Genomic DNA, 21,711 nt, shown 5'->3' with positions numbered 1-21,711 from the left:
GACCTTTTGCTATTTACACATTAATAACTTGTTTATGTTATGCAGACATTAAAATTTCTGAATAAACTTGCCATTCAATGAACGATCTCAGCTAGTTAACAAACCAATTAGGAGCGGGTGTTTTTGATGGATTCAGTTGACGAGATCTTCCCTGCGCGGAAATCAGTCCTGGATCACAGTTCGCACGGAAGTAAAAAAGCAGATGCTGAAGCAAGAATGATGTAGACCAGCACAAACTTTCCCTAGAGTATCTGCTATTTGACACAGAAAACCCAGGTCCTGGCTGTAGGAGCAGTGCATCAGTGGGAAGCCCTATGTCTGGTCAGTCACACTACCAGGTAGGTGGCTTCTGTCACGTCCCTCTGTCTAGCCCTCTCGTGGACCATGCCCACCTCGTTAACCCCGTGTCAATTCCCATCGTATGAGCTGTCTTGCGTTTATTCTGAGGTCACGTCCTGTATTTAGTCCGCGTTCAAGTCTGTTTCCCCAGGTCTGTCATTGACGTCTGGACGTCTGGACTTCCGTGTGTCCGGAATCTGCTTCCCCGCTCACTGCTCGCTCGCCTGGAGCGTAGTCGCAACGGATTCTCCCTGACAGCATCGCCAATCCATCCATGGCCTAAGATGTAGAACAGGACTGGACACTCGGGTGACCAGAAAACAGACGAACAAATCTTGCTCTGGTGAGCAGCTCTGATCTCATGGTAATTCATCATTAATGAATCGGCAGTGTTAGGCATTTCAGGTCCAGAGGCTACAAATCCAGATCAAGATTTTGTTTCTACCAACCAGTTGAGTTCTCTGTGACTGTGACTCTTTACGCTCAACTGGTTGGTAGAAACAAAATCTTGGTCTGGATTTGTAGCTTCCGGACCTGAAATGCCCAACACTGTGAACATTTTGCTCCTCCCAGATCTCAGGCTGTTCATTGGCTGGCGCTGATTGGCAGAAAGGCCAACCAATCATGGGACCCAGCAGAAAAATAGAAAAGAGACAAATCACACAGGCCTACGTGAGTACACGTAACAGTGACACGTGTTCTATCTCAAGCAGTTACTATATGTCAATTCTATAAACCTTTGTGAATAACTGAAGGAACTACTGTAGAAACCAATAATGAATAAAACATGTTAAATACTGATCTCATATTTGTTCATCATTAATGAATCGTAATGCATCTTTTATCTCCCTGCTATATTTGTACTTCCTCATGCATGCTCTTCCTATGTCTGTACAGATTTTCTCACACAGTCCAAAAACATGCAGTAAGTGAAATAGTGACTCTATATGACACATGGTGTGTGACTGAGTGTCTGTGTGCCCTGCATTGGACTGACATAATGCTCCGACTGCTGCCCTGTGCTAGCTGGGATTGGCTGAAGGCTCACTGCAAACCTCTACTAGATAAGTGGTTATTGCAGGAGGATGGAAAGTAGCAATACAACAACTTTTCATTCTATTTTAAAATCGCCTTTCCAAAGAAAAGCCAGGCCAGCATAAATAAATGGATGCAGAGTCCATTCCTACTCGTATCTTTCTCTCTCTGTACCTTCCTGCAGGGTAGGTGAGGAAGAATGTGCTCTGCTCCTGGCCTTCATTGTCTGTATGTGCACAAATGACCACTAGATCCTCTGTCGGAGTCATCGTAAGCTCAAGTGCTCCCCCCTTCTCCAGCACCCAAACACATGCAAACCCATTTTTATTTTTTATTAAGATATGCCAATGAAAACTGCCCCAGGACACAGGTTGTCCATCAGGTCAGCGTCTGAGTGATGCCTACATGGGGAGACAGTGAGAATGGCTGGCAGTTTGCGCCATACTAGCAAACAACTGCCCCGCAAAACAAACTGACACGATGCCTTTAAATGCATGATGGGGTCAGTGGCTGTGCTTTGTATTCCTAGGGTTATATCCGAGCGCTGAAGGTGGGGTTTTCCTGCAGGCCTTCTGCTCTATCAGGGATCCAGTCCTCTCGGTACATTGCAGATCACGTCCACCTACACACAAACTTCCTTAAACCACGGGTGCCCAGCCCATATGTTTCCAGGTCGATCGCAAGATGAGTAATGATTTATTTCACTGGTGACCAATCAGCTGATTGCAATCAGCAAAATATACCAAGGGGACCTCCACCTGATCAGTCAAATATACCATTGCAATTCGGTAGCTTGAGTATTTTCTTTGTAAAAATAGCTCTCACTGTAAAAAGAGGCTGGGCACCCTTGCCTTAAACCATGCACAGATGGTCCATTTGTGGTGAGCTGGCCCGGGTCATTATGACCCTATATCCAGTGGGCCGTCTCCCTGACTTCTCCGTCTTTCCAGCTCCTGCTCGTACTTCTCCAGCTGGCTCCAGAATCCTGGGTTGGGCTCCACTACAGAACGAGCCCCTTTCACCATCTGAGAAGGGAGACCACACACCTGAGTGCTGTCCAAAGGCCTAAGAAAACAGGCACTCAAAAGCCACCCCGGTGCCCTGTGAGGCTTTGATGTTTTTCCATTGTATGTATTTCATAAACACTGAGACACTGACATGTAACTTCATCAGAGCAAGAGTATGCAAATTACCTAGGTGTGACCAATAGAATGAGACCACTGCTACATACCTTATTGGCTAAAAAAAAACTGCACTGCCACACAGCTGACTTGGACATGGCCAATGGAAACTCTTCTTAAGGTCATGCCTCAATTGGTACAGAGCACCTGCCCACCTGCCCAGACTCACCTGGAAGGCATCACGTAGCGAGAGGGCGTGCTGCCTCATTAGGTACGCCGCACAAATGGAGGCCGAGCGACTCCGGCCATTCTTGCAGTACACCACGGTTCTGCCCCCCCGGCCCGCCTCGCTCGCGATGGCATCTGCACAGCGGTCGAAGTACTTGTACAGGTTCTCATTAGGGTCATCATACACGGGTACCCTGAGGGTGGAGACACGTGCTGAAGGGAAAGGCTGCTGCCGGGACACGTTGATGCACAGAGTGATGCCCTCCTGCTGGACCAGCTGGTCGCTGCAGGCTGAGCGTGAGTTTGCAATGAACAGAGCTTCTGTGACCTTACACAGCTGCAGCATATCCGTCCCGCGCTCACGCCCTGCGGTCGTACGTACATATGACACACATATACACCCACACTCTCAATTTTACTTAATATAACTTCAGTCCTCTTCTAGATCTTTAAACACAAAAGGACTTTAACTCTCCAGGTCCCAAACACTAATGTAGAGACAGTGATGGTAGAGGCCTGCTCCTGATCTGAATCTTCACAGTTCTGCTTTGGCCGCTTGCTGACTGCTCCTAGAAAAGGAGGTGACTCTGGGGCTATATTTACCGCAGGGTGCAGCGCAGGCCAGGAACAGGGATGTGCTGGGTCCTGCTGCCCCTTGGTTTATGAGCTTACTGGCTTCCCCTCCTGGCAGAGGAAAGACCTCTGTAGCTTTTGGTCCCTCCATAAAACAGATAGGAATTACCTCACATAAAATTATTTGCAACCCAAGGTCTGAAGAAATAAATAAAAATATGTATGTGTATATATATAAATATAGATAGCAAATCAACATTATCAGACTTAAATTATGATATTTATCTCATACACAGCAGTCTTTAAAGAATATTGTAACGCCTATTGTCAATGCAGACACCCCACCCTCCAAATCCATAATAACCTACCCAGAAACTGCACCCAGGGCAAATGAGAGGTGCTAAGCTGATGGGCGAGTGAGTGAATCCTACTCCAGCTCCCTTCCCCCACCAATCCCATGCCCCAGTTGGTGACGGCCCCTCCCCCAGCTCCCATCCCCCACCAATCCCATACCCCAGTTGGTGATGGCCCCTCCCCCAGCTCCCTTCTTCCCACCAATCCCATGCCCCAGTTGGTGATGGCCCCTCCCCCAGCTCCCTTCCCCCACCAATCTCACACAGCAGTTGGTGATGGCCCCTCCCCCATCCCAACACAGATCTGCATAACTTAAATGTTTACAGCTGTTCTGTGAAAGGGAGGGTGGTAGAAGGTGTGGTCGGAATGGGAATGGCAGCAGGGTGACACAGCAGCCTGTCTGCGTATAATCCTGTCTGTATGGCTTTTGGGCATTGCAGAATACTGGCCATGTGGCTCTGGGCTCCATTTCCTCTGTCTGTCCCCAGTGATGCCAGTGCAAATCCCACATATTCCTTTTGATTCAATAGCGCCAGTAAACATGTGGTTAGATATTTTAAAGTATGATTAATGTGTCAATGCATTTCCATGTGTATATGTCTGTGTTTGCTTTTTTTCTGAAATATGCAGTTTCAGTGGCTACTGCAGGACCTCTTTGTTGGGTATGCTTGTCAGACAGTTCAGAGAAATTGATGAGCAATAATACGGTGAAACTATATATAACTTAATTCCTTGGTTGACAATTTTGTCAAAGGACCATTGTAAGCAGATGGATATTTTAGTGACTAAAAGACAAGTACTATAGCAGACCACTCCTGAAAATTAAAATGTTAGCCTTCAGTTTGCAAATCAAAGTCTTTAACCACCAGGCAACATACTGACAAAGTAGTGTAGGACAAATTCAGTAGACTATAGTGTTTTCACCTAACACTTCCATTATTCATCACAGACTAACAGAAATATATCTGAATACTACTAATCTACCAGGTAAAGCGATTGATGAATTCCTCAAGGTTAAAATACAATTAACTGCTATCCTTCACTGCTACTGTAATTCCCAATTTATTGTCCACCCAATCACCCCCTCTGCTGCACCCACTCCGTGCACTCCGTAGAGGCAGTCGAACGTCCCCATACGTCAGGTCGGTCGGCCGTGACGCAGGACGCAGTTGCGCAGTGACGTCACATCGAAGGGGCAGAGAAGCGGCGGGACGACTGCGCGAACCAGCCAGCTCCGACATGGAGGCCGTGGGTGGTTAGCAACAGGCCGATTCTCTATCGGTAGCTACGCCGTTGGCGAAGAGGCAAACCCCATAGAAACAAACCTTCGTAAAGACGAATCTAGTTAATCTTAACTGGGTTCTATTGCGGATTGTGGGTGAGTTGAGTAGCATCGAGTAGCAACAGGACAGCCGAGTGAGGCCGGGCGCCATTTAATACCGTCTAGCAAGCGACGAGCGCGGTGGCTGGTCTTTCGTTAGGCATTTCCGCGCGGCGTAGCCGCGGACTACCCCCGGTAACATTGCGGGTGATAGGCTTCCAACTCTCCGGTGCCTTTTTGGTCGTGAAGCCGCATTAATTGTTTTTACGGCCAAACACGCAAGCCACCAGGATGGGACCCGCTAGCCGGATACCAATTAGCATGTAGCACGGCGCGGCCAGCCTGTTTGTTTAGCGAGCTACTCCGGATTTAAGGTGCTCGCACGCTCTGGTTCGGACAAGCACACAAGCAGCGTTTGGCCGTTTTAAGGCCAGGTGAGACGTCGTGATTAAGTGGTAATCGCCGGGACTCAAACGGCCACCTCGTGTAGCTGGCCTAAGCTAACCGGCTGAACCTGGAAGTACTCATCACTGTGTTCGGTCCTTAACGGACCCCTTGCACCATCTCCATCCATTATACAGTAACGGCAGAGGTTATTAAGACTGGGCAGCTAGTTCAATAACAGATTGATTCCCTGGTAAACTGTTACGTGTCTGTGTGCAGCAGTTGGTAATACTCTTCCCGCGACAAGAGTCATGTTTTAAGCCAACTTTAAATCAGTCATTTGTAGTAAAGCCTTGTGTTTTACACTGGGATTATACTGGGGACCCAAAAAGAGGTCAGACCCTGTCAATAGAACGTCAATAAACGACTGAGATTAAAATTGTGTTCTGGTCAGGATAACTATAGTTCAGTTTGTGGTACCTGTTACTGCACAGTTCTGACCTGTTACTAGGCCCTTGTGCTCCTGCCCATTCCTTTGCTTGTCTCCCAGCTTTGGCTTCAAGCTGCTGCCTGCATCAGGCCCGAATGTTGCCTTTCCCATCCCCTTCCCATAACATGTCTCCCACTCTACCTCTCGCCACCGGGCCACCTTCCGCACAAATCCAGGGCAGGCCACACTCGTACAGTCCTTTGGTTCCTTGCTGGTGAAACGAATGACCCCCCATTCGTGGAAACAGCTCAGTTACAAGCCATGGCTCGATCTCCTTTCGCCTCACCTGTGTAAAATTTATCTTGGCTTTGGCTCATTCTCAAGCTGCATTTTTGTGAACTGATCAGAGTTGGATTGTTAATAGGTAAATTATTTTTTTTTACAATTCCATGACTCATTGTTTATGTGATTTTAGTAAATCTAACAGACCTTAACTAGTATTGCATTTATTAGTTTATGGTCATTTCTTATATTGTATGTTTTTGTGGAATTATGTATTGTATGGTTTTTTTGAACATGTATCGTTCAATGTGGAAGAACTTTCTAAATAAATAAACGGTAATTACCATTTTAGTGATAACCATAATATTAAATCATTGGGAAGTTCTTGGGTAATTCTGTCAGCTGCTATTATGTAATACGTTGTCATCCCTATTGAGACTGAAAAGTGCAGCTTGGTTGGGGGGGGGTGGACTAGGTCATTTAAAATGGTAAATAAAACCTTTTAGGATCAGATGGAGTCCTTGTGGATGGGAGGATTTTGGGCTTTAAGTACCATGTGGAATTTTATGTGTGTTCGTTTTGGATGTTCTGCACTATTTAAAACAGGTCCTGTAATATTCTTTAATTGGATTATTCACACACAGTAACCTTTTCTGAAGGTAATCTTACACCTTTTTTGTTGCATATTTCCATCAGTTTCTAAGTCGTATAAAAAAAAAATCAGTTCAGACTAGTAATGGCCTTGTTTTCCGAAACACACACAGGTGTTCATGCGTCTTGATTAGACATGGCAGAACTGTTTCTGTACACTAAAACATTTAATTCGTGGCTGCCTCCTATAGTATTTCTTTGTTTTTTGTGATAAAATCTTGCTGGGAACGAAAGGAGGTCCTGTCCATTGAATTGTCAAAAGCTCAATCTCTCCTTGCCAGTTCCACTTGGACCATAACCTGTAAAGCATGAGTGTTAAGTCTTCCTTGTAAAACCTGAAGGTTTCCGCTTCCTGTTCAGTGAGTAGTCCCTGCAGTTGTGTGGGCAGTGTGACAGAAAACACCCAGCTACAAAAAATGGGTAATATTCACTTTGCAATGTAACCAAGGAAATTCAGTTTGCCATCTTGCCTCAGAACCAGTCAATGATTCTGTGTGTTAGGATAGATGTGCTTTTCAGATTCTCTGAATCTTTGGATATGGGTCCATTTCGGTGCATTGACACCTGACTGCTTCAGTGTGGATGTAATTGTTTTCACTTATACTGGTCCTGTGACCCACCAGGTCTCAGTCAATTTTTTCATTTGTCCCCATTGCTCATTATGTATGTGAATAGTGTGATTCGATCACATGTTATGTGAACGACTGCCGTGTTACACGTGTGTTTGTGGTATTCAGAGATCAGTTTGTGTAGCATCGGCCTGTCCTGTTTCTCCCTCTCTCCCTCCCCATCGTTGGCCTGCTCTGTATCTCTCTTCTCCCTGCCATCGGCTTTCCCAGTCCTTTGCTGAACCTGTGTGGTGGTTTGTGGTAACTGACACGATTTTACAGACCTTATGTTATCACCCCCAGTTTCCCTGTGTAGAGTAGTAAAGTGGGACACAGCTTCTCTTTAATGCATCTGCACGCTGCCATTGCCCATGTGTGTGTGTGTACACACACACACACACACACACACACACACACACACACACAGCATGTTTATTACATTCCAGTGTTAGCCTTACAAGTGTTTAGTCTCTTGTTACTATAATTCTCAACTGTCCCTATGTGGTAACATTTAATGGCAGGGATTTCAGTTTCTACAATTATGTTTAGGATTCTTAAGGCTGATGTATATTTCTGTGTAGAGTCTACTCTGTAGGTGGACTCTTACCCTACACTGTACCCTGACACTTGTAGACCTCCACAGAAATATTCCTATGTCAGGCTACAGTGTAGATTCTATGCAGAAGTATACATCAGCCATATTACTCTCATACAGGCATAAATGTATCTTTGTTATTGCTGAGTGTACTGAGATTTTGCCCCTTTTATTTTTTTAAACCATTTCCTGTAGTAATATAAGATCCTGTGGCGTTCTGGCAACCACATTGAGGAGACTCCTCCAGAACATTCTGTCTAGGCTGTTGTTTCCAGTCCACAACATAATTTAGGGTAATTTAGTAAAAACCTGTTTGTCTGTTAAATCATGTTTATTCAGAAAGCATGTTCCTCAGTGCACTACATAAGCTGCATCTGTGCGAATTCTATAGCCTGTGTTTCCAATTTTGCTTATTTGAAATTACGCTACTTATCCATGTCTTAAGTCACACATGACGTGATGTGCTTATTTTGCTAGAAAATTGGAAGACACTGGCGTGCACTACAACAAAATCAAGAGATCTTTGTGGTGTGGTCATGGTTTTTTTTTTTTTGGAAATTTTATTTGGCAGAATAAGGATCCACAGGACCCATAAATGTTCACTGTAACCTGACTTTAACGCTTGGCGTTCTCAGCCTCTGGTGTTTGGTCACTACACACAGCTGACTTAGGGAGCTCTTGGTCTCCATGGTAACAGCTCTCGCATTCCACTGGTTACGTTTTTGCCGAGACACGAATGTTGATGCACCACGTGAGGGGAAAATACAGAAATTCCTCGTGGTGTCACCCTTGTCCCATCGGATGATCTCATAGGATTCTGTGACCCTATCTGATAAGCTTATGAAAAAGCTTTGGATTTTGACATTAACATTCCTTCTTATTAACTTCACATTAATAATTAGAAAAGTGTTTGAGAACATGAAGAAGTAAAATGGATAATTGTAAGCCTCCATTGGATACATGTGTGGTTCAAATCTCACACAGCCGTAATGCTTTATTTTTAGTTTATGATGTTTTTATATTGTAAGTTAAAACATCTGTCCCACTAGGAAGCTGAGTGCACACAGTTTCAACACTGAGCTGCATATCTTGTCCTCACTACACTTTACATGTTAACCATTTATGGAAACCTGTGTGTGATGTCACTCCTGTTATGTTGCCTGCACCTCTGCTGGTGTCAAATATGAAATTACATCTTGTCCAGTTTACCAGCTGTCCCTGTGAATAGTGTTTTGGTGTACCCACTAATATAGCCTTCACGTCCTGTTCGTTAGGTGTTGCAACATAATTAGTGTAGGCATCAAAGTTAATAAACATGTTAACAGCATGCAGATACTAGGGTTGTATGGCCTTGTATTTGTTGCGTATTAGATACTATAACTACCCACATAGATTTCTTTGCTTTATATGGTGTGCTTAATGTAATCAGCATGTACTTTTGACACTGTGAGTGGTGCGCTCTGAGAAGCTGTGAGATGCTGTAAACACTTAGATGCTGCACTGTTCTTTTAAGATGCATCTCATCAGATTATATAACTTTTGCCAGTTTAAGTACAGAAAATGTACGTGTTTTACTTTATCAGTCAGCACACTGCAAAGTAGAGTCAGCTTGCAACACATTGCGGTGAACCACTCAACAGCTCTGTTAATCTGGGCAGGTTATAGGTAAACCAGCAGTGACCCCTCCCTTGTGCCCCTCAGGTGCACTGTCCTGACAGTCGCCATGGCTACGGACATGGGCTCCCCGCCGCGGTTCTTCCACATGCCGCGCTTCCAGCACCAGGCTCCGCGGCAGCTCTTCTACAAGCGGCCTGACTTTGCCCAGCAGCAGGCCATGCAGCAACTGACCTTTGATGGCAAGCGGATGCGCAAGGCCGTCAACCGCAAGACCATCGACTACAACCCGTCAGTCATCCGCTTCCTGGAGGTGAGGATGGGGACCTCGGCGCAGCCCCAGCTGAGGGGATTCATCTCGCGATTCGTGCTGGTGGTTGTTGGGGATCCGCCCGTCGCGCTTTCCTTATCCATCTTCTCTGTGACAGAACCGGCTTTGGCAGCGGGACCATCGGGATTTTCGGGCAATCCAACCAGATGCTGGATGTTACAATGACGTAAGTATGGGGTAACTGAAATGAGAACTACTTTGAATTCAGGGACCCTGTAGGATATAGCTAGTTTTGGTCGAGTATGCAGTGTGTTGTCTGAACAATGAGTTGTTGCGGCGGAGTGCACATACTGAAGCTGCCGGCTCTTTCTCTCTCCCTCGCAGCTCGTGCCTCCCGTGGGCATGCTTAATAACCCCATGAACGCTGTCACCACGAAGTTTGTCAGGACCTCAACAAACAAAGTCAAGTGTCCAGTGTTTGTCGTACGGGTAAGTTTGAGTTCAGGGACAGAGCTGCGGAACGGAAAGAAGGCAGACATTACTGTGCTCAGAGGATATTCCACAGCTCATCTCTTCTCCACTTTGCCCCCCCCGCCCCCTCCTTCGGTTACCAGTGGACCCCCGAAGGCAGGAGACTGGTCACTGGAGCCTCCAGTGGCGAGTTCACCCTGTGGAATGGGCTCACCTTCAATTTTGAAACCATCCTCCAGGTAAGTGTCGCTGACAATGATCGAGAAATTACTGCCAAATACCAAGAAGGACAAGTTTGTTTTGAAGCTGTTTGCACTGCTGATTCCCTGTTGATTGGCTCTTGTGGTTGTGCTGCAGGCCCATGACAGCCCAGTGCGAGCTATGACCTGGTCCCATAATGACATGTGGATGCTGACCGCTGACCATGGAGGCTACGTAAAGTACTGGCAGTCCAACATGAACAACGTCAAGATGTTCCAGGCTCACAAGGAGGCGATTAGAGAGGCCAGGTTTATACACAATTTCACACTTTCTGTAGATCAGTATTTCCCTTCCCTGTCTTCAGGGACCCCCAGACTGTCTGTATTTTTGCTCCCTCCCAGCTCCCTGCCAGACAGTACACATTTTTGCTCCCTCTCAATTCTGTGTACTGCCTGGGGGTCCCCGAAGACCAGATTGGGAAACACTGCTGTAGACGGTTCAAGCCTGTCTCTGTTCCCAGATTGTGGCAGGACCTCAGAGAGGCTTGTGCGGGGTGCAGCTCAGTTTGCTGGACATGTGCCTCACCTGCAGATTGTCATGTGCTGTTTCTGCCACTTTGCCTTTGTCACTCTCCTGGTGTTGACCTTTGTACTCTGCTGTTCTATACGCCTAAATGTTTTGTACAGAAAGGTTTTGTTTAGTTTCTAAATAAAGTGTGTATTAACATGGAGAATAATAATTAGCAAAATTTGGCTGCGTGAACCTGACTGGAGGTGCTGGGTATCCAGTAACGTGGTATAGAGCTCTGTTCTACACAAACACACCTCTTCAGTAGGCCGTAGCAGAAACACTGCCCCTCCCCTACACTGTAATGTCTCCATGGTAGCCAAAAAAACACCATGTGTTTTCTCTGCTGTCACACATCCAACACCTGTTCTGTCCATTTAACTGACATTTCCCCCTTTACGGATTACGCTGTCTGTTTATTCCCCTGCGGGATCTTCATGCTTCTGTAAGGAAGTTCAGTACACGTGGGAGTCTATGGGGCTCATCCCCTGGCCTATGAACTCGCACAACTCCACTGGGATGTGGCCTCTGTTGCCATGACACCTGTGCGGTGCTTGTGGTGTAATCCAGGAGACCGTGTTGCTTTGCTGTGTTGATTTTCTTCCCGCTGTGTCTTCAGTTTTTCCCCCACGGATAATAAATTTGCCACTTGCTCCGACGATGGAACAGTTCGCATCTGGGACTTCTTACGATGTCATGAAGAAAGAATCCTTAGAGGTAAGACTTGCACACAGCTAGCCTCATTTGGGCATGATTGTATACCTGTTATCTTGCACTTCTCATTGTGTTCATGATTCCTACCCGCATACAAACAAAATCTAAACCTTGAACGTATATAGAACAAAAAGCTGACTAGATCTTGTGCCATATTGAGGAGTCCCTAGAAGATTCTTTTTTTTTTGTTTGTTGTCACAATTCTCCTTTTAGACCCCAGTCTTGTTGTGTACATCATACAGCACATTCTCACATACAAATTAATGCCGTAGGTTTTTTCATTCACGTCCAGTTGGTTTTATCTCTTCAGCTCTAAGAGGATTACAGTGTTATTTCACATGACTGTTGCCCTAAAACTAGGAAACTCAAATACTGTCTGGTTCACCACCCTTAAACCTTACACTGGAGTCTTTGAGCACAGCGGATGGACACCAAAATTGGTTACCATAAAAGCCCATCAGTGAGAATAATTTCATTACATGCTCTTACTATTCAATGTGCTGGACAAAATCTCAAAATTAAGCATACAGTTAAACATAAGCTCCGATGGATTTTTGCGTATGATTGCATAGGCCGACATGCAGTGTCTAAGACAAACTTCTGACCTGCACATCTGATGTGTCTTATGGTCTAACTCATAAGTCCTACACAGCCTGAGGTATATTCCACAAAACAGAATTTCCCAGTTAGCTGGATAACTAAAGCCTAATGTGAATACTCTCCAATAGGAAGAGAGGTAACATTCCTGTTGGACAATCCGTACATTTGGCTTAAGTTATCTGGCTAATGAAGTAATCCTGCTTTGTGGAATACCCTCCTAATCGTCCTAACAGGAGGGAAATGCACACATCTATTTATTAAGAGTGGAAGGAAACACTCAATAGGGATTTCTACTTTGGGAAGATGGGAATTTGCCGATATTAGCAGCCTTAAGCGTCTGCCCCAAAGGGGCTCTCATCATGGTTAAGTCCTACTCGGGTGTGATCCATCTGAAGAAGAGCATGCGTTCAACTGCCTTTGTGTGGCCTTCCAGGTTTAGCCCTTTACTTCCTTGGTGTCCTTCCCAAAACAGCTGCCCCAGAGTGCTTATTGAAGATCTAACAAGAACAGCATCATAGGTTGGCATGAGAGAATGTTGAAAAATGAGAAAAAATTCACTCCTCTAAGCTATGAATGGCGAAGGTTAGTTAGTAGTCCAACACCCCAAGGTCACACAGTACAGTATGCATGTGGTATAGAGTTAAATTTGAGTGCACTCTAGCTTGTGCTGTCACTGAATAATGACTGGCATGAGCTCATAGAATACTCTTCTAGGTTTCAATTAATGCAATTTCTTCATCACTGGACAAAACGTTTGCTTGTCCTAGCGGCACAAAGTGTGAGGCTGGCTTTTACTGACATGATTCACAAACGGGTCATTCTTTCATGTTAAATTGTTTTCCATGGAAACCTACTACCCAGATGTTACTGATTGTGGATATGTTTATGATTAATACTCCAATGTCCTGAGCTACAGCTGCATCAGATAGCCATCCATTTTTATGTCCACACACAACAGTGTGAACCTCAAGGGTGTGGTTCCATGGTCAAAGTTCTACTTCTTATTTAACCCATGATTTATTTCTATAGCAAAACGTTAAGCTGGTTAGCCCCAAGTCACATGTCACATCGCTAGCTTTGACACACGTCCTAACTGGCTTATACTTTTCAATCAAACGGGATGTGGTTATTTTACTGGTTGTTTATAAATGGAAATATCTTTAATTTCACACCCACAAGATTTCAACTTGATGGATATTTATTGGTAACACTGCATTTTTTTCACAAATTTCTGCAGCAATTTTACAACTCATCTCATGACCCTTCATCTGGGACTGAATGGCTTCACATGCAACTGCATGATTCTTAGGGAAATGTAACAATTCCACAGGTTTCTGGTGGTACAGCTACATGCCAATGTCTTCTAGTTGTGTTTTACTTCTGAACACTGAGATTCTAGTCTCCTCCCTTGTTTGCTGTATGCTTCCTTTACTCTGTAAAACAGGCCTTGAACTCCATTACCCAGAAAGCTGTTAGGCTGGGTCAGATTGTGCTGTTTGGTCAACCAATAAAAAAGAACGCTGCACGTTATGTCACGGTTTGTAGATGAAAATAGTAGGGTTACGTGGTGTAGTAACAAGATTGGCTGGCTTGTATGGTGGAGGGGGATAGGAATTCAGCTCCCCCAGCCAGTTCGTAGGCTGTTAAGAAGAAAAGGTTCACTATGTTTTAAAGCGTGTTTGTTAATGCCAAATACTTCTCGTGAACAAGGCCACAGAGATGCTGAAATAATTTAGCTTGATACCATGGGCTGCTGGATTGTTGACAAGGCCTTAATTTGACCTGGGAAGTAAATGTGTATTTGGTGAGGACAAGCAGGATTGTGTCCAAGGAGCTGAGAGTCCGAATCTGCATTTCTTGGCAGGTCATGGTGCAGATGTCAAGTGTGTAGACTGGCACCCAGCGAAGGGTCTGGTGGTATCGGGCAGCAAGGACAGCCAGCAGCCCATCAAGTTTTGGGACCCAAAGACGGGACAAAGTCTAGCCACGCTGTGAGTTGTCTGGTCTTTTGAGTTGATGTTCAGACCCACGGTGTTCGCTTCGGTAATGGTGTTAGTGGCTGTTCTAACACTGACTCCACTGCAGACACGCCCACAAGAACACTGTGATGGAAGTCAAGTGGAACCTCAATGGCAACTGGCTGCTGACCGCATCACGTGATCACCTCTGCAAGCTGTTCGATATCCGCAATCTGAAGGAAGAGCTGCAGGTCTTCAGAGGGCACAAGAAAGAGGCCACAGGTTGGTACAGATGCACCTCCAGCTACTTCTCAGCTGCATATAACTAATGGAGATTAAGCTTGAAGAGTCTGACATGTTCGTCTGTGCATGCAGCTGTAGCATGGCATCCTGTTCACGAGGGCCTCTTTGCCAGCGGGGGATCAGATGGGTCCCTCCTCTTCTGGAATGCAGGGTAAGATTGTTCAGCTTCCTCTACCTAGCCGTGCTTCTAAAGAATATTATGTTCACTGAGGTTCTCCGGCTTGCACAGCCCATATACTGAAGGTTTGGGAAGCTGACCGCTGCTCCTGTGTGTGCAGGGTAGAGAAGGAGGTAGGAGGCATGGAGATGGCTCATGAAGGGATGATCTGGAGTTTGGCTTGGCACCCTCTTGGACACATCCTATGCTCTGGATCCAACGATCATACCAGGTAAGCTGCAGGAGGATGTCACGCATCTCCCGTCCTGTGGTGAAATTCTCCAAAGCATCATGTACACTATCTCACTGGTGTGGCTTCTGGATTTCAGTAAATTTTGGACCAGAAATCGTCCTGGAGACAAGATGCGGGATCGGTACAACTTGAACCTGCTCCCAGGGGTGTCCGAGGATGGAGTGGAGTATGGTAAGCATGTGCAGCCCCCACCCCCCTGTTCCTCCCCATATACTCTTAACTGTGCACTAACGCAAGCGCTGTACCTTCAAGATGACATGGAACCCAACAGCATGGCAGCCATCCCTGGAATGGGCATCCCCGAGCAGCTGAAAGTGGCCATGGAGCAGGAGCAGAGTGGTGAGTCTGACACAGTCCGTCCTTTATGAGAACGCCGCTCTTTCACTGTTGGATCTTTCACTGCAGCACTTAGGCTTCAGCTGGGTACCGTAGCAGCTTCCTTCCTGAGTAATTGCTGGAATCCTTTTGATCGCAGATCCCTTTTCTCCAGACATTCTTGGTTTTGTAAGACCATGGGCTGAAGGGGGTGTTGGTTAGTGATGGACAAAATGAAGCTTATTCTGACCGCTGAAACTTAAATCATTCTGTATATGTTCCTGGTACCTTGACTTATTTCATGATGAATAAAGTTATCCTCCTGTAAACAGGATTACTCTGCCTGATATGGTTTGTCTTCCAGGAAAAGAAACCTCAGCTGAGGTGGAGATGACCATTCCTGGGCTGGACTGGGGCATGGAGGAGGTGATGCAGAAGGACCAGAAGAAAGTTCCACAGAAGAAGGTTCCTTATGCAAAGCCAATCCCTGCGCAGTTTCAGCAGGTACCTCTGGGGGTTTCCCTCTGCTGCTGGGCAGGCCTGCTTCTCTCAGCCTCTGACGCCACACGTGGCCTTGTCTCGTAGGCATGGGCGGAAAACAAGGTTCCTGCACTACAGCCTGGAGAGACGCCGAAGGAGAGGAAGGATGAGAAGAAGGTGGACGGCAAGAAGAAGACGCAGGCGGAGATCGAGCAGGAGATGGCAGCCTTGCAGTACACAAACCCATTGCTGTTGGAGGTGAGGTCTGCACCATCAGTGCCACACATCTCCATCGGGGGCATGAGGAGGCTTCCGGTGGGAATGCTCATTTATGATTGAATAGTTGTGTTTCCTTGACAGTGTTGCAAGCACACTTTCTGTTAGTAATACTGCAACACTAATACTTCTGTAATCCTCCTTTACTCCTCCAGAAACTCAAGATCGAACGTCTGGCTCAGAAGCAGTCAGAACAGGTGGCGTCAGCCCCTCAGGGCCAACCGGGGTCACTACAGCCCTTTCCTGGCCAGGGCCCCATGCCCCCCCCTCCTCAAGGATTCCCGCAGTCTCTCCCCCCTCAGCAGATGCCCCACAACATGCCTCACATGGGCCCTGGGAATCTCCAGGGACCATTCATGCCTCAGAGCCAGATGGGGCCCCCAGGCCCACAGCTTCATCAAGGACCTCCCCAGGGCTTCATGGGGCCCTCTGACATGCACGGGCCCCAAGGCCTTCAGCGACATCCAGGACCAGTTAGGCATATGGCACCTCAGGGGCCACAAGGGCCACATGGCATTTCCCCAGGGTCCCGAGGGATGACTGGACCTCCTCAGGGAGGAATGCAGGGCCCGCCAGGACCCCCGAACAACATGATGCCCCCCCCACCTCGGGGAATGGGGCCAAGAGACAATCAGGGGCCTGGACCACAAGGGAGCATGATGGCCCAGGACATACGGGGGCCCCCATCCCAGGGCAGTATGATGGGGCACCAGGGTCCTGCCATGCATGGCCAGGGTCAGCAGAATCCCCCTAGGACTCATGGCAACATGCACGGTCCTCCTGGTAACATGCATGGTCACCCAGGCAACATGCATGCCCCACCTGGGAACTTGCACGGTCCTCCGGGCAACATGCAGGGTCACCCTGCAAACATGCATGGTCTCCCTAGCAACATGCAGGGACATTCCCCTTTCATGCAACAAAGCAAATCACCACTGTTAGGTGAAGGATCCAGGGGGCAATTTAACCAGGTGAGTGAATTATATTTATAGAATGAAAATGTTTAGCACAGAGCAGTTTTACATGGAGATGCCAGGTATTCCAGGAAGGTTCATCAAGGGTACAAGCATCCCGGAATTGATGACGTTCACCAATGCTGGCCCTGGTCTTACAGGTGGGACAGAGTCCGCAGCCAATGATGTCTGGAATGGCACAGCAGGGACCCAATGGAAAAGGTGATGCATGCAAAGACACGCCCACCTGTCCTCAGGTTTGTGCACAGCGAATGCTTACCGACTGATTATTTTTCCGCAGGAGATGCCCGCGGACCCCCCAACCACCACATGGGGGCTCCACCCGATCGGCGGGGCCCCGAGGGTGTAGGGGTGCCAGACCAAGTCACTGAGAGGGGGGGGCCTTACTGGGGAGATTCTCGTGACGGACGCCGCGCCCCCCCTGAATACGAGGGGGCAGACGAACGCTTCCACGGACGGGGGGAGGACAATTGGCGGCCGAGGGGCCCCGGGCAAGAATATCCCGCTGACGGCAGAGGCCCCAGGGGGGCCGCGCCAGGGAAATGGGAGTCACACCGAGCTTCAGATGAGCGTTACGCTCGAGACGCCGAGGAGAGCCGCTTCCGTGGACGCCGGGAGGAGAGGTATGCTAGTCGCCACGCGCAGTCAGATAACCTTCCACGCTGGAGGTTTGTTCGTACAGCCAGGCACAGGCCTAACGCCGCTGCCGTTCACCTGTGTGCAGGTTTGACAATTACGAAGGTCCCGGGGACGATTTTGAGCAGCGTCAGAGGGAGACCAGACGGCCTTCACTGCCCCCTCGACATGACTCTGAAGAAGCGTAAGAGATGCGCACCCAGTCCGACCCCCATAAACACGCCGGCTGGAGTGTCGCTTACTTCACCATGTATTAAGTGTAAATTTTATGAAGGTTGGGGCAGTTGTAACTTTTCTCCTCCGGGTAGGTTTCGCAGGGGTGGCCCAGCTAGGTCGGACTCCAGGGGTGGTGCCCGGGGCTTTCCAGAGGAGTTTGGGGCAGAGGAGGGCTTCGATGCCGCGGAGGATGCCGGTCGAAATTGGGACAGTGGAGGCAGAGGGAGGAATCGTGCCGGGCCGTCCAGAGGAGGTCAGATGTCTACATACCCCCCCCCCCAACCCATTTTACTGCGACAGTGGCCTAACCCCTCTGTCCTTACTTTCTTTCCCAGGTGCACGCAAAGGACTGCTTCCAACACCAGAGGAGTTTCCCCCATGTTACGATGGAGGACGCAACTCGGAGAACTGGGAGGGCGGCCGAGATCAACGTAAGCTGTCTGGAAGAGGAGGGTGTGTGTGAGCATGTGTGTGTGTGTGAGCACGTGTGTGTGTGTGCCCTCACATTCACTGAGTTGCTGTGTTTCTCCAGCTCACGAGGCCTACAGGGATGGGCAGCGGCCGGACCACGGCCCTCGGGATAGTCCCTCACCTGCCGGGAGGGAACGTTCCTCCTCCCTGCAGGGCATGGACATGGCCTCTCTGCCTCCCCGCAAGCGACCCTGGCACGACGGGCCCGGTACTGGAGACCCCCGTGAGGCAGATGCTGGTGCCGGCCTGGAGGACAGGGGTGGGTAGAGGTTTGTGTGCTTAAGTACCCTTGCACTGGAGCTGGCACTCATAACTATCTGTTCCTCAGGTCGACCCCAGCAGAGGGATCCTCACAGAGACGAGGGGGGCTACGGAGGACCGTCCCGAGGCCGTGGGGGATGGGGAAGGGGCGGATCAGGTGCAGCTGGGGGTGCAGGGCCCAGCTCAGGGCCTGCCACACGACGGGGTGCCAGCCGGGGGCTCCCACGAGGTGGGAGGTCTCGGTAGGACTGTACGATTGGGAAAGGAGCTACAACTGTACCATCCACAGGCTCTGTATGGGGTGGGACCAAAGACATACCTCCATATGTGCACCTTGTGTGTGTGCGCATGCGCGCGTGTGCCTAGACGCCCATGCGGACCCTGCTCCACATCTGTGTGGGTGTTTTGGCCCTGCTCTCACTGTGGGTGTGACACTGGACAGGTCCTGAGAACGTGTCCTCCTTGTTGGATTATCTTGCCCAAACTGGTTGTGACTCCAGCCCCGAGCAGGGAGGCTCAGCCCCTCCCCACCTGCTGCTGCGTTATCCAGTCGTGGACCCGTCAGGGAGCCTCCCCCCGTACCAACAGAGGCGGCCAAGAAGACGGGACTGACTGCTTCATCACTGTCAAGCTGGCGTTCGTGTGGTTCCCCCACAGCAGCACTGGCACCCGGCTGTCTCAGCCCCACTGGCAGAGCAGCGAGTGCTGCTGCTCCAGTGCAGAAACCCAGTCGTTGCTAAATGTACAGTCGTTTTTCCCAAAAGCACATTCTCATAAAACGGGATCTGATTGTTTCCCTCAGTCTTTAACTCCTTTAATTTTTAATATAAAATGGAGGAAGGTAATCTAACATTGCCACGCCCCTTTATGTAGAGGGTGCATTCTTTGTTTCTAAATGTACAGTTTGTCAAGAGATTGTCATATTGTTTTGTCCATTTTTGTATGACTGCAATAGAACTTGTGCAAAATTTAACAGTATGAGTGTTTTATTTCAACTCGGTTAAGCTGGATAAATCAGTAAAATACAAAAGCAAAACTTTCTTGTACATTGTCCTGTTCCACAATAATGGCGGAAGAAAAGCTGTTAGTGGTCCCTGCGGCTTTCTTGTTCGCTAATGCTTAGTTACACACTTCCAGAAAGCCTGTATAGTGTCATAAACCTTACATTAAACTTGGTAAGATCCTGGGTGGCACAACAGCCACCATGTGTTTTAGGAACGCCAGGCTTTTCGATCGGCAAAATAGATTCCAGCAGCGTCCAGCTTCGTGTCAGATGGGCATGGTTTTGCCAGAAACGGTCCTTTTGATTGCCGATGTCGCAAGACTGCCAAGGAACCGCATCCCACTGCTTCCTCCCGGGAGCAGGGCGACAACGTACCCCAGAATGGCGGTGACCTGGAGGACGGCCCCCAGAGCAGTCAGGAGAGTGCTGTGGAGACCGAGGGCAGCGTACAGGGTCGCTGCCAAGGTACAGAGGTAGAAAATGGCACCAGGAGTCGGGGACATTAGTAACTTGCTGGGTCCGCGCAAGATCGCCGCGGCAAACAATGCAAAAAGCGACCCGAGGGACCAGAGAAGAGCGAACTTCCGGGCTTTGAAGAGCAAAAATGGGGCGTAAAGGCCGGCTAGTCCAAAACACAAGACGCAGAGTGCAGCGCATACCCCGAAAGCCATAAGTCTCTGTGATCTGCTCATCCCGGGCAAACACGGGTCCGGCTCCGATGTCCATGGCCACGAAAAGCTGGGTCCCGCTGCTGAGGCGCCGTTGGTAGCCGACCGCGTAAAGGGATTGGACCAGCTGCTGAACAAGTTCTGCTTCACCGGCGGAACGTCCTCAACGCTGACTACAGTACTCGCACCAGCGCCGTTTTTGGACTGTGCCAGGTATTCTTGAAGCTGTCTGTTTAATTCGGTCATGTTTCACCTGGCAGTTACAGACGTGATCGACAAATATTCCAAGAATCGGTGACCGGAAGTTACCGAAAGTACCGACGTCAGGTTAACGCGACGGAAATGGGAAACTTTAAAGACGTAGCTCCGTCATTCTACAGTTTGGCTTTAAACTCGTATAGTTGTGCGCTAAAGTAAAAGGAATCGCCAAGTAGTATGTATAGTATATTTATAGTGGTTAATCTAAAACGTCTGTAGGGATCATAATACAGCAATGGATTGGCTCAGTGTGGCTTCCTTAGAGTTTTTTTACAAGGGAGGGCAGCGTGGCTCACACGCTTGATGGGGAGACTGAGCTCACCTGTGCCAGTGGCAGGAATTGGCAATTTCTTTATCCGCTTGTAAGCCGGGGGGGGGGGGGGCGTGGTGTGTTATTTGCGGTTGTTTAGACCGACAATGAATACGGGCAGTAGTTTGTGAGATCAGAGAGGAGCCCTAGTTCCGGATGATGCGTGATAGTACTGTTGTACTTTTAAAGTTTGGAAGCGGAAGCCCCTTGCTGTTTCCGGTACCTCTTGGTGCAACATATATACAACATGGAGGAATAGGTCTTTCTGATGTTTACTCCAGTGGTGTGGCCTCCTCTTTATCATCGTCTTTACTGATACACGTGGACGTCTAAAGCAAAGTACACGATGCGTCGTTGGAGGACTTAATCATGTTAATATCCTTGCATTTTTATTATGACATTATGAGTTTTTGAAGTTTAAATGTAGCTTGTATTTATACGCATTCATTTTGTAATTGCAATAAAATGTCTTCGGTTTCTGTAGCAATGATGTGTCAGCAATATTTGTTCACGTACGATATAGACTATTTGTTGATAAATCCATTGTAAAACCTGTTATGCTACATTTGCTATTTGAAACAAAAGCTGTTTTAATTTTCTGATCTGGTCTCACCAATCAACATTACCTTCAAAATGCGGTAACTGATTTATCATACAGGTTCAGTACCACAGCTCGTAATGATCACGCATTCTCCACAGTTTCAGATTTTACAGTCTAGGTACCACTCCCATAAGCAAGACCTATCCTTGTCCCCTGTCATGGGAATGTCGGTATTTCTATAATTAACCTGCCGCTACATTGGCTAAGCAACG

General features: G+C 48.0%; 3 protein-coding genes across 3 annotated transcripts; 1 reads left to right on the top strand and 2 right to left on the bottom strand.

Annotated features, from left to right (window-relative positions):
• Positions 1-1,692: 1,692 nt before the first annotated feature.
• dusp28 (dual specificity phosphatase 28) lies at positions 1,693-3,310 on the bottom strand. Its single transcript, XM_023798202.2, has 2 exons — positions 2,725-3,310; positions 1,693-2,399 (listed from the first exon to the last, which is right to left on the bottom strand). Exons 1-2 carry the CDS (start codon positions 3,067-3,069, stop codon positions 2,274-2,276), a joined length of 471 nt encoding a protein of 156 aa, XP_023653970.2. The 5' UTR covers positions 3,070-3,310; the 3' UTR covers positions 1,693-2,273.
• A 1,485-nt stretch (positions 3,311-4,795) lies between these two features.
• On the top strand, positions 4,796-19,632 carry wdr33 (WD repeat domain 33). The gene is made up of 23 exons (XM_023798178.2): positions 4,796-5,028; positions 9,623-9,848; positions 9,964-10,032; positions 10,191-10,295; positions 10,421-10,516; positions 10,635-10,786; positions 11,665-11,762; positions 14,224-14,350; positions 14,445-14,599; positions 14,693-14,771; positions 14,899-15,009; positions 15,107-15,201; positions 15,283-15,369; positions 15,710-15,849; positions 15,931-16,083; positions 16,257-17,072; positions 17,216-17,276; positions 17,356-17,698; positions 17,800-17,895; positions 18,020-18,180; positions 18,263-18,358; positions 18,460-18,657; positions 18,727-19,632. The coding sequence occupies exons 2-23, from the start codon at positions 9,645-9,647 to the stop codon at positions 18,903-18,905; spliced, it is 3,621 nt and encodes a 1,206-aa protein (XP_023653946.2). The 5' UTR covers positions 4,796-5,028; positions 9,623-9,644; the 3' UTR covers positions 18,906-19,632.
• sft2d3 (SFT2 domain containing 3) lies at positions 19,628-20,893 on the bottom strand. Its single transcript, XM_023798179.2, has one exon. The coding sequence runs from the start codon at positions 20,574-20,576 to the stop codon at positions 19,929-19,931; it is 648 nt and encodes a 215-aa protein (XP_023653947.2). The 5' UTR covers positions 20,577-20,893; the 3' UTR covers positions 19,628-19,928.
• Positions 20,894-21,711: the final 818 nt, after the last annotated feature.

This window comes from Paramormyrops kingsleyae, chromosome 21, assembly GCF_048594095.1.
Source record: "Paramormyrops kingsleyae isolate MSU_618 chromosome 21, PKINGS_0.4, whole genome shotgun sequence".
Taxonomy (NCBI): Eukaryota; Metazoa; Chordata; class Actinopteri; order Osteoglossiformes; family Mormyridae; genus Paramormyrops; species Paramormyrops kingsleyae.
This window is presented reverse-complemented; position numbering and strand designations above follow the sequence as displayed.

Bases quoted from the DNA above. Each gene is read 5' to 3' on its own strand.
- dusp28 (XM_023798202.2), bottom strand. From the start codon at position 3,069: ATGCTGCAGCTGTGTAAGGTCACAGAAGCTCTGTTCATTGCAAACTCA. The intron at 2,400-2,724 runs GTGAGTCTGGGC...CTCCCTTCTCAG, and splicing joins CGCTACGTGATGCCTTCCAG to ATGGTGAAAGGGGCTCGTTC.
- wdr33 (XM_023798178.2), top strand. From the start codon at position 9,645: ATGGCTACGGACATGGGCTCCCCGCCGCGGTTCTTCCACATGCCGCGC. The intron at 9,849-9,963 runs GTGAGGATGGGG...TCTCTGTGACAG, and splicing joins CAGTCATCCGCTTCCTGGAG to AACCGGCTTTGGCAGCGGGA. The intron at 15,010-15,106 runs GTAAGCTGCAGG...TCTGGATTTCAG, and splicing joins GGATCCAACGATCATACCAG to TAAATTTTGGACCAGAAATC.
- sft2d3 (XM_023798179.2), bottom strand. From the start codon at position 20,576: ATGACCGAATTAAACAGACAGCTTCAAGAATACCTGGCACAGTCCAAA.